Genomic DNA, 12,618 nt, shown 5'->3' on the forward strand with positions numbered 1-12,618 from the left:
ACAAATTTTAGGATCCATTTTATCCTATTGCCCATGTGAAAATGAAAAAATTGAGGCGAAAAGAAATTTTTTGTGAAAAAATACTTTCATTTTTACGGATCAATATGTAAAGCACCTGGGGGTTTAAAGGGCTCACTAGGCATCTAGATAAGTTCCTTGGGGGGTCCAGTTTCCAAAATGGGGTCACTTGTGGGGGAGCTCCAATGTTTAGGCACACAGGGTCTCTCCAAACGCGACATGGTGTCCGCTAACGATGGAGATAATTTTTCATTCAAAAAGTCAAATGGCGCTCCTTCCGAGCCTTACCATGTGCCCAAACAGTGGTTTACCCCCACGTGTGAGGTATCGGTGTACTCAGGAGAAATTGCCCAACAAATTTTAGGATCCATTTTATCCTGTTGTCCATGTGAAAATGAAAAAATTGAGGCTAAAAGAATTTTTTTGTGAAAAAAAAGTACTTTTTCATTTTTACGGATCAATTTGTGAAGCACCTGGGGGTTTAAAGGGCTCACTATGCATCTAGATAAGTTCCTTGGGGCGTCTAGTTTCCAAAATGGGGTCACTTGTGGGGGAGCTCCAATTTTTAGGCACACGGGTGCTCTCCAAACGTGACATGGTGTCCGCTAAAGAGTGCAGCCAATTTTTCATTCAAAAAGTCAAATGGCGCTCCTTCCCTTCCAAGCCCTGCCGTGCGCCCAAACAGTGGTTTACCCCCACATATGAGGTATCAGCGTACTCAGGACAAATTGGACAACAACTTTCGTTGTTCAGTTTCTCCTTTTACCATTGGGAAAATAAAAAAATTGTTGCTGAAAAATCATTTTTGTGACTAAAAAGTTAAATGTTCATTTTTTCCTTCCATGTTGCTTCTGCTGCTGTGAAGCACCTGAAGGGTTAATAAACTTCTGGAATGTGGTTTTGAGCACCTTGAGGGGTGCAGTTTTTAGAATGGTGTCACTTTTGGGTATTTTCAGCCATATAGACCCCTCAAACTGACTTCAAATGTGAGGTGGTCCCTAAAAAAAATGGTTTTGTAAATTTCGTTGTAAAAATGAGAAATCGCTGGTCAAATTTTAACCCTTATAACTTCCTAGCAAAAAAAAAAATTTTGTTTCCAAAATTGTGCTGATGTAAAGTAGACGTGTGGGAAATGTTATTTATTAACTATTTTGTGTCACATAACTCTCTGGTTTAACAGAATAAAAATTCAAAATGTGAAAATTGTGAAATTTTCAAAATTTTCGCCAAATTTCCGTTTGTATCACAAATAAACACAGAATTTATTGACCTAAATTTACCACTAACACGAAGCCCAATATGTCACGAAAAAACAATCTCAGAACCGCTAGGATCCATTGAAGCGTTCCTGAGTTATTACCTCATAAAGGGACACTGGTCAGAATTGCAAAAAACGGCAAGGTCTTTAAGGTCAAAATAGGCTGGGTCATGAAGGGGTTAAGAAGCCCTCCTACTCTGCACTCATTACCTGCATTAATTGCACTTGCATAAAAGACACCCGTCACACACTCAATCACACACCAACCTCTCCACCACGGCCAAGACCAGAGAGCTGTCTAAACACACTAGGGACAAAATTGTAGACCTGCAGAAGGCTGGGATAGGCTACAGGTCAATAATCAAGGTATAAACATGAACTTTATTAACAATAATGCCACACCTAAATACACGCAACCGTCACATACTGACAGTACAGACACAGACACAAATAGTATAAGACACCAGAAAAATGGGTCTACCGCATATAAATAATGTACATAACACCACACAGTATAAAATAGGAATGTGCAGGCAGGAAATTATCCCCAATAGAATCTCCTGGCAGTCTAGATCCCATACGGGGTACACCATAGGTATGGTATGTAAATGAACGGGAAATCTCACCCACAATAAGTGCCTCACGTCAGACACTATAAAGGTAAAGAGGGGGTAAAGGGGAACATGCCTCACCTCACTGCAGGTAGACCACTATACACGCCTCGATGCGCGTTTCGCCTCGCTTTCTCAAGGGGTAGTATCGGTGTCCCCATACACTTAGGTAGCTGTTATTTCGGATGATCATTGGGCCAGCAGCCATTTTGGACGTCTTTCTCATACACTGAAGCTCACATTTGGCTGAGGGCTTCTGTGTTCCCTATGAGAGACTCTCGCAGATATCTTCTTCTTGTGGCTTATCTCCCGGAGAACAAAGCGACCGGAAGTCCAAAATCAGCCTTGCCGCCTGATTGACGCCTTCCCCAGGAATTAGTTGACCTGTGCCCGGCCTAAACCTGTTAATATATCCAACATTAATCTTATGTGTATGGAGGACTTTACAATTTAATTATACCAGTAAACAAGAGGTAATCTTTCCTCACTCTTTATATGGATGTTCCTCAGATAAACTTTTGTGACATAGGTCTGCTCTCCTATTAGCCAATATGGCACAACATTTACTGCTTTTGTCTCTGCGGTGATTGACGGCTAGCAGCGGGAAATACAATGGACTAGCAACCTACTTAGGGCAGTATAGTGTGATCCTCTTTAATATAGATTATTGATCTAACGATTAACCCTTCTTCATATAACTTTTTTTTTTGCTCAGCAGTCTTTGATGGTTGGTTAAATGAGATGGATTTTAGAGGATTTTAGAGAATGCTCGTGTCATGTTAACTGATTAGAAAACAAAATAATCAATTATTTATGTTCTATAGGAGAAGCCATTGGCATGAACTTCCCAGTGAAAGTTCCTTATCGGAAAATTACCGCCAACCCTGGGTGTGTTGTAGTGGATGGGATGCCACCAGGGGTTTCATTTAAAGCCCCCAGTTATCTAGAAATAAGTTCAATGCGCAGAATCCTGGATTCAGCACAGTTTATAAAATTTACAGTCATAAGGTGAGTTATGCAGTGAGGAATTGGCTGATACCAAGTCGTTACAAGGCAAAATCTTTAACACTCTTGAGATTTGACGTCATTTGGTGATAGGTGGTATATTAATATCTAATGCCAACATAACCCCTAAACATCCAAAAAGTTGCGGCAGCATCATGTGGTCATAGAATATTAGAATTACTTTAAATTGTATTAGTGTCATGTTTACTATATATTAAATGTAAGGTTCTTACTGCTTCTTTTTATCTAGTGTGAGTTTGCTTGCCGAGATAAAATGGATGTATTCAGATGGGTTGCTGCAGTAATATTACATGTCTCTCTCTTTCGATTCTGCATTTGAATGAGTTTTTTTATTTTATTTTATAGGCCTTTTCCTGGGCTGGTACTTAGCAACCGTGAGTATATTTTTCAGAAAAGGTTTTTCTTTTTTTCGTAGTCTTTTAATAGGTAAATAAGAATTAATATTGACCAGCTCCCAAAATCGGTGTATCTGTAACCCACTACCTGATCAGACTTTTTTTTATGTAATAGGTCTTTTCTAAATAAAGTATACATATATGTGTTTTCGTGAAGGGGCTGTTAAAAATACTGTTATTCTACAGTATGGACATCTTTCTGACAGTGTGCTATGTTAGGATAACGATTTGGAATAGATGGTAATTAAAGACTTTTGCTCTCACATTTTAAGCTTCCACACACATTAGATAGCTGTCAGCCATACGATCATTCAGCTCACAGCTGTCTCTTCTGACTACCCCTACAGCTGTCTCTTCTGACTATGTTTTCTATAAGAGCCGCTGCCAGACTTGGATTAGCTGTTAAAATTTTAACTGCCTGATTTTTCTCTTCCCCAATATCATCTGTCTGGAGAGAGCTGGGCGGCCTAATACACATTAGATGGTCAAAATCAGTGGATACAGCCAACTTTCATCTAATGTGTATTGGGGCCTATAGTTGTTTAAATTCAGGAGTAGAGTAAAGGATGTCTCATTGTCTTTTCCCTTTCCAATTAGTTCCTTTAATTGTGCTTAAGGTAATGGTGGGAAGTAATCGTTGGGAAAATAGCCATAAAATAAAAAAAAATTGTGTTAAGGAATTCCATACTTAGAAGGATGCAGTTCTTTGTTTTACAATTTATATGCCATGGTTTCATATTTCTAATAGTAAATGATAAATATTACATAAATTATCATATTATTAGCAATTGGAGTACAAGAGAACGATCAGCCTCCAGCAGATGTCAAGCACAATCTAGGCAACTAATCCATAAATAATAAGATACATCCTCTCCTCCCTACCCCAAAGTTAAGTTCACAAAATGTGTGTACAAATGCCTTAAAGGAATCTGTCAGTGGTAAAAGGTGGTGTAACGAGTGTGAGACATGTAACTAGCACAGTACAGCAGAACTTAACTTTGTCTCCTTACAAACACATTTGCTGCAGTAATAGTGCAAAACTGATTGTCTGTGAGATGTAACCTGCAGATGTGTCAGTTATACTCACACACAGCTCTGCAGTGAGATCAGGAGAGCAGAGAGCGGCCATTACACATCACACTGGTATCTTCCCTTCATATGTTGTATAATAAGCTCTGGAGGCAGATTATCATGCAGATCAGTGTCCAGCCCATAGTCCGCAACTGCTCATCTACATATAAAAAAAAAGTGTATTTCTCTGTAAAAGACATCAGATCTCAGATACTAAAGGTATAATTTTATTCAACATCCTATGACCTACATGCCCATATAAAAAAGTTCCGGCTGGCGCCAGTAACAGCTGATCGGTGGGGAGCCGGCTGTCATACCTCCATCATTCAGATATTGATGGCCTATCCTGAGGTTAGGCCATCCATAAAAAAAGAGTAGTGGCCAACCCCTTTAAATTACCTTCTATTCTAAATTGCCTTCCTGGAATACCACACTATTGTTAGGTACAGGTCTGTTTGGTAAAAAGGAGCACTGATATAATAAGTATATATGTCCCTATCTCCTACGCCTCATTGGGGGACACAGGACCATGGGTGTTATGCTGCTTGCCACTAGGAGGACACTAAGTAATCACAAAAGAGTTAACTACTCCTCTGCCGTATACACCCCTTGACTGGCCAGTAACGACTCAGTTCTTGCTTAGTGTCTGTAGGAGGCACTTGGGTCTGTTTTCAGACCCCACCGTTTTTTTATTTTTATTTTCTGTAAATTTTTATTTTTTAATTAACGGAGTGAAGGGGGCGACGGATTCTTTTCAGTTTCCGCTCTCCCCCGAACCATCAACAGGCGAGCACGGCGAGTATACCTCCCCATACCTCCCCTGCGACGACTGGGGCATGCCTAAGCTACACCAGGGCGACGGTTCCTATATGGTCCCGATCTCCCCCCTGTAAGAGGGCGAGCACATAGAGTATATCTCTTATGTGCATCTCCCGGGCTCATCAGAAATTATGCCCTCACCTCGGCGTCACGTAGACCCCACAGTATCCGTAAGTCCCCTGTGGCAGGCATTTCCGTAAGTCCCCCGCGGCAGGTACAGCCATATACTATGTCTCAATCTAAGGACGCAAAAAGGGGCAATAAAAAGCACACTGTATTTTTTACTTCATGTGCCACTTGCAATTCTACGTTGCCACGTGCCCACAATTCCCCTTTGTGCCAGAACTGTGACCCGGCCCGTGCGCAGCTGCCTTCTGCCGCCACCTCCAATGTCTCCACCGACCCCGCCGAGCCTAACCCTCCTGAGTGGGCTGCGTCCTTGTCACGTTCAATGGAGTCCTTCGTCAAGGCATTGGACTCTTTCCGAGGTTCCTCCTTAAGCCAGAACTCTCCTCCGTCGGCTACGACGGAATCTGGCGATGGTGCGGGGCCGTGCGACCACAGGAGGCGTACCGTTCTACGGGACTCTCGGGGTGCCAGAAAAAGAACCCTTCCCTCATCTCCTGTCTATGCTCGAGCTTCAGCATCTGTGAGCTCATCTCCTCATTCCCCTCCCCTGAGGGTCGCATTGTACATGACTCAGTATACGAGTCGGAGGAATCTTTAACCCAAGACTCCTCTATCGGTCAGGAGACACTTGACTCCCTTATTGAGGCAGTCAACAAAACACTAATGGTGGACGACGAATCTGTTTCCTCTCAGGAACACGTCGTATCTTTTAAAAAGACTAAACGCGTCCAAAAGATATTTGCTAATCACCCTGAGTTTCAGGACATTATCCAAAAACACAGGGAACACCCGGAGAAGCGTTTTACGGCTCAAAAAGCCACGGAAGCGAAATATCCTTTCTCCAAGGATCTAGTGAAGGAGTGGCTTCTCTCTCCTTTTGTGGATCCTGCCTTATCGCGACTCGCATCCAAAACAGTCTTATCCCTGTCCGACGGCTCATCAGTCAAAAATCCTTCTGACCGTCAAATTGATTATCTGGCTCGCTCAGTCTTTGAGCCCTCAGGAGCAGCTCTCCTTCCATCTTTTGCAGCTACCTGGGTGGCTAAGGCAATGGTGGCCTGGGCAGAGGTGTTAACCTCTACCGTCCATGGCAGTAATCTTCCCCCAGAGGTGGCCAGTCTAGCTAACCAGATAGCTCAGGCCGGAGATTTCGTAGTTAACGCTTCCATAGATGCGGCTAATTGCGCAGCGCAAGCTGCTGCAAACGCAATTTCCATCAGGAGGGCCTTATGGTTCCGCGATTGGCGAGCAGATTCTGCTTCCAAAAAGTCGCTGACTTCTCTACCTTACCAAGCGGGCCGTTTATTTGGGGAGAAACTAGACCAAATCATTTCTGACGCTACCGGAGGGAAGAGTAAATTTCTTTCCCAGCAAAAACCCGCCCGGCCTTTTCAGAATCAACAGCAGTTTTGAGTCCGGTCCTTTCGTAACAACTCCAGTTGGTCCTCCTCTTCCCCTGGTTCGGGACGACGGGAAAACAGAAATCCCCAGGTCTCATACAGACCAAACCGTTCCTGGAAACCCAGACCGAGACCTTCTGCCCCTAAGCCATCCGCATCACTTAAACCTTCTACACAATGACTTGTCGACGTGTCCGGCGGACACCAACAAAGTAGGCGGACGCCTTCTTTCGTTCCGTCAAAATTGGCTCTCGGCCGTTCACGACGAGTGGGTCAGAGAGCTCGTGTCTTCCGGATACAAAATCGAGTTTTCTTCCATCCCCCCTTCGCGCTTCTTCCAGTCTTCTCCCCCCAAATCAAGGACATCACATCTTCTTCAGGCTATACAGGCGCTTCAAAAGGGACGGTGTCATCGCTCTGGTCCCTCGAGACCAAAGGTTCAAGGAGTTTTACTCCAACCTTTTCGTGGTCCCAAAGAAGGACGGGACTCTACGGCCCATACTGGACCTCAAACTGCTGAACAAGTTCGTACGGGTCCGACACTTCAGAATGGACCTGCTCCGTTCCGTTGTCGCATCCCTAGAAAAAGGAGAGTTCCTTGCATCGATAGACATCAAGGATGCTTATCTACATATTCCAATTTTTCCCTCTCATCTGCAGTTCCTGCGCTTCGCAGTCCAAGAAGAAAACTCCCAGTTTGTGGCCTTGCCCTTCAGACTTGCCACCGCCCCAAGAGTCTTCACGAAGGTCATGGCGGCGGTCATGGCCATTCTTCACGCTCGGGGAGTGGTAGTTCTGCCCTATCTGGAGGACCTATTAATCAAGGGTCCGTCCCAGTCTGCCTGCGAGGAGTCTCTAAGTATCACCGTGGATTCTCTTTCTCGCCTGGGTTGGAAGATCAACTTCGAGAAATCATCTCCAGTGCCGGCTCAGCAAATCTGCTTCCTGGGCATGATTTTGGACTCTTCCCGCGGGTTAGTCATTCTCCCTCCAGAGAAGGTCTTATCCTTAGAACAGGGAGCACGCAAGCTCTCCCGCCCAGTCCCTCACTCCATTCGCTTCACAATGCGCATCCTTGGGAAAATGGTTGCGGCGAAGGAAGCCGTTCCGTTTGCGCAGTTCCATCGCCGTCCCCTGCAAAAGGCGCTTCTGTTAGCCTGGGACAGGAGCCCGTTTTCCCTCGACTGTCGTTTTCGCCTGCCCCCACAGGTCAGGCAGACCCTCAGCTAGTGGACGCTTCAGTCCTCCCTGAACAAAGGGAAGTCCTTTCTCCCAGTGCGCTGGTTAGTGGTGACCACCGATGCCAGCCTTTTGGGCTGGGGCGCAGTTTTCAATCACCACATGGCACAGGGTCGTTGGGCTACAAGAGAGTCGCGTCTCCCAATCAATATCTTGGAGATTCGAGCGATCACTCTTACCTTACGCAACTTTCACCACCTTCTCGCAGGCCATCCCATCAGAATCCAATCCGACAATGCCACAGCCGTGGTGTATATCAATCGGCAAGGGGGAACCCGCAGCAAGGCAGCCATGCTCGAAGTCTCCCACATCCTGCGCTGGGCCGAGACCAATCACTCGCTCATCTTGGCGATCCACATACCGGGTGTGGAGAATTGGGAAGCGGACTTCCTCAGTCGCCAAGGTCTTGCCTCGGGTGAGTGGTCCCTCCATCCGGAAGTCTTCCAGCAGATTTGCCTTCACTGGGGGACGCCGGATGTGGTTCTCATGGCCTCGAGGCTCAACAACCAGGTTCCCCAGTTAATTGCGCTGTCCCGCGACCCTTGCGCCATCGGGGCAGATGCTCTGGTCTTGTCGTGGCATCGGTTCCAGCTACCATACATATTTCCACCTCTTCCTCTGCTCCCGAGAGTCATCAAGAAGATCAGGGCAAAGGGGAGACCGGTGATTCTCGTCGCGCCGGACTGGCCACACTGAGCATGGTACGCGGAACTCGTCCAAATGGTCGTCGACGTCCCCTGGCGGCTTCCAGATGGCACGGATCTTCTCTCACAGGGCCGATTTGCAACCAGAACTCCGGGGCCCTGTCTTTGATGGCGTGGCCGTTGAATCCTGGATTTTAGTCCAAGCCGGATTCTCTCCAGGGGTTTCTTTTACCATGATTTGCGCTAGGAAACCCGTATCCATGTGCATTTATCATCGCACCTGGCGCATCTTCTTTTCATGGTGCAATACCCATGGACGTTCTCCTCTGGTTTTTTCCATTCCGTCCATTCTGGAGTTTCTCCAATCAGGTTTAGAGTCAGGCCTTGCCCTAAGCTCGCTTAAGGAACAAGTATCCGCATTGTCTGTTCTTTTCCAATGAAAGATCGCTTCCAGACTGCCGGTTAAGACGTTCATCCAAGAAGTCTCCCGGGTGGTCCCTCCCTATAGAATGCCTTTGGCGTCATGGGATCTTAACTTGGTTCTCGGAGTTCTTCAGGAGGCCCCTTTCGAACCATTGCGGGACATATCTCTCACCCTCCTTTCATGGAAGGTGGTCTTTCTCGTGGCGATTACATCAATCAGGAGAGTTTCTGAGTTGGCGGCTCTCTCTTGCCGACCCCCTTTCCTGATTTTTCACCCAGACAAGGTAGTTTTGAGAACCTCTCCCTCTTTCCTACCTAAAGTCGTCTCCTCCTTTCATCTAAATGAGGACATTGTCTTGCCGTCATTCTGTCCGGCACCAACCCATCGTATCGAGAAAGCTCTCCATACTCTGGATGTGTTTAGAGCTTTTCGGCGGTACATATCTCGCACGGCTCCCTTCCGTAAGTCGGATGTCCTATTCGTGCTTCCAGAGGGACAAAGGAAGGGTCTACCTGCCTCAAAGGCCACTCTAGCCAAGTGGATTCGCTCCACTATTCAGGAATCCTATCGTGTCAGGAACACCCCTGTCCCAGCAGGGATTAAGGCGCATTCGACTCGGTCGGCCGGTGCTTCTTGGGCCATTCGGTACCAGGCTTCCGCACAACAGCTTTGTAAAGCTGCGACTTGGTCCAGTCAGCATACCTTCTCAAAGCACTATCACATCCATACCCAGGTTTCGGCAGACGCTGCCCTTGGCAGGTGCATTCTGCAGACAGCAGTACCTCAATAAGTCAGTGGTACATGGGGTTTTAGCAGTGCAATTGCCCCCCACCCAGGGACTGCTTTAGGACGTCCCATGGACCTGTGTCCCCCAATGAGGCGTAGGAGAAAAGGAGACTTTTGTGTACTCACCGTAAAATCTTTTTCTCCGAGCCAATCATTGGGGGACACAGCACCCACCCTGTTAGCTGTTGTATTTTGTTCCTCAGTTTTGGACATAGTTTACGTGTCTTGGTTTTACTCCTACTGCTTTACTACCGAACTCGTTACTGGTCAGTCAAGGCGTGTATACTGCAGAGGAGGAGTTAACTCTTTGTGTTTACTTAGTGTCCTCCTAGTGGCAAGCAGCATAACACCCATGGTCCTGTGTCCCCCAATGATTGGCTCGGAGAAAAAGATTTTACGGTGAGTACACAAAAATCTCCTTTTTTATATTTCCTTTACTGCCTATCTACTGTAAAATGTATACATAACATCTATTCTGTACCAGTCGGCGAGCTGACATCATGCACATGTTCGGTAGGTGAAATAACCTGCACTTTTCCATCCACTTTTCCTTTTCATGTTTGGTTTCACATTAGGTTTTATGTCTTATTATTATATTGGTGTTTGTTTGTATTTCAGAAGAAACAGGCGAAAGTGAATCTGGGCCACATACAGAATCTGGTAAAAGATCTTTCTATTTTTACAAATGCTCTCTCTGTATAGCGCTTCTATAAGGTCATTTTAAATCATAAAATACAAAAGAATTGTGGTTTGGATGCTGAGAAGTATTGAGCCCTAGTCAGTACATAGGCCAGACCACGCAATTAAAAGGGTATAACTGTAAAAAATAATTATCTCCTATCCACAGACCTCCACCAACCACCAGAACTGGGGACTTCTGATGTGAATAGAGCAGCGGGGCCCATGCATGATTGCTTCTTTTATTCTCTATGGCACCGCCAGAAATAGCTGAGTATCAAGCTTTTGATACAAGTCACAGATTAGCATTCCTCATACAAGTTTATGGGTCCATGAAAAATCACTGAAAGCACTTGTTGCCGTAAAAATGTAATAATTAATTATTCAACGCGCAATGGTATAATCTGTGGTGTCAACATGCTCACTGCACCCTTATTTTCCATTTGTTCAGCCTAATGTTATACAGTTCTGTGAATCGCCTGAAGGATAAAAATGCTCACTACACCCCTACACGTTACTTGTGGGGGGTTTATGCTGTTTTGGCATTTCAGGGGCTCAAATGGTGCTCTGTTGTGTCCCCAAGCTGTAGTTTTCCACCCCATATGGGATATTGGCATACTCAGGAGAAGTTTTGACACTATCATGAAGTACAATATGTTGCGATAAAACAGTTTTATAGTCACTGGGATACGTTGAAACTTTCCAGAGTTATTAGCACATAAAGTGACACTGGTCAGAATTGTATAATTTGTCCTGGCCATGAAGGTGAAAACAGGCTGGGTGTGAAGGGGTTAATAAACCTAGACAACTATAAGGGTATGTTTCCACGTTCAGGAAACCTTCAGGATTTGCTGCGGATTGGACGCTGTGTACATCCGCAGCATCCAATCCACAGCATCCAGATGTTACAGCATGGTGGAGGGGATTTTATGAAATCCCGTCTCCACTATGCGTGCAGGGCCGCATCCGGCGACCCTGCGTAACCGGACATGCGGCACGTCTTTCCAGACTGCAGCATGTCTATTTATCTTGTGGAGACGCCCCATCTCCGCAAGATAAATAACACAGTCTAGGAATCCGGATGTGTTCAATGAATCACCGCACTTACAACAGGGGGCGGCGCTTTGGGCGGAGCAGGGTGTCCGCTGCGTCCAAAGCGCAGTGATTCCGGACAGTGGAAACATAACCTTATATAAAACTGAAATCAGATCCATAAAACTGAAATCAGATCCAACCTGCTGAAAGTGTCAAAGGTAAACGATTGTAGATTCATTATGTACTGTTATTCATCTGGTTATGCGATCCTAATTCTTTCTGCTTTATATTCTAGGGAGGACTCCAGACTGAACCCTCAATGTCCTCACTGAATGAATGTGAATTATAGACGATAGAACGTTTACGGAAATAATAACATGGTGCATTTATTATACACTGCATGTCTCCATGTATTTCATATTGTCTTCTAGTCACTACACATTTTTGTCTTGTCCGCTCCCATTATTTGGAGAGTTAGGACTCGCACATAGCGACATTTATGTGGATATGCATAAATGTGTAACATGGGAATAATCCTTTACAGTTGGCATTAGAGGTGTACTCCAGGTAGATAAAAAAAAAATATTTTAATGGATATACCTTCATAAACTATAAAGATGACATCCATAGTGTTATTTCTAATCCTGACAGTATTTGCTATTCTGTGTGATGGTGGATCTGCCTCATGATGCAGCGTTGGGGTCCTGGGTTCAAATCCCACCAAGGACAACATCTGCAAGGAGTTTGTATGTTGTCCTCATGTTTGTTTGGTTTTCCTCCAGGTTGTCCAGTTTCCTCCCACATTCCAAAGACACACTGATAGGGAAATTAGATTGTGAGCCCCATCGGGGACAGCAATGATTCTCTATTTAACCCCTTCACGACCTTTCCCTTTTCTGTTTTTGCGTTCTCGTTTTTCGCTCCCCTCCTTCCCAAAGCCATAACTTTTTTATTTTTCCATCATTATGGCCATGTGAGGGCTTATTTTTTGTGGGACAACTTGTACTTTTGACATCATTGGTTTTAGCATGTTGTGTACTAGAAAATGGGAAAAAAATTCCAAGTGCGGTGAAATTGCAAAAAAA

At 45.1% G+C, this 12,618-nt stretch overlaps 1 protein-coding gene across 3 annotated transcripts in view; it reads left to right on the top strand.

The window, feature by feature from the left end:
* Positions 1-12,106, top strand: part of GTF2I (general transcription factor IIi) — a 118,965-nt gene extending 106,859 nt beyond the window's left edge. For 2 of the 3 annotated variants that reach the window (XM_069757452.1, XM_069757454.1), the window contains exons 28-31: positions 2,712-2,895; positions 3,259-3,287; positions 10,439-10,480; positions 11,829-12,106. In XM_069757452.1, coding sequence (XP_069613553.1) covers positions 2,712-2,895; positions 3,259-3,287; positions 10,439-10,480; positions 11,829-11,845 — 272 coding nt within the window. In that variant the 3' untranslated portion in view covers positions 11,846-12,106. The remainder of the gene's footprint in view (positions 1-2,711; positions 2,896-3,258; positions 3,288-10,438; positions 10,481-11,828) is intronic. The other variant, XM_069757453.1, reaches the window with a different exon arrangement.
* Positions 12,107-12,618: the final 512 nt, after the last annotated feature.

This window comes from Ranitomeya imitator, chromosome 3 (genome assembly GCF_032444005.1).
Source record: "Ranitomeya imitator isolate aRanImi1 chromosome 3, aRanImi1.pri, whole genome shotgun sequence".
Lineage (NCBI taxonomy): Eukaryota > Metazoa > Chordata > Amphibia > Anura > Dendrobatidae > Ranitomeya > Ranitomeya imitator.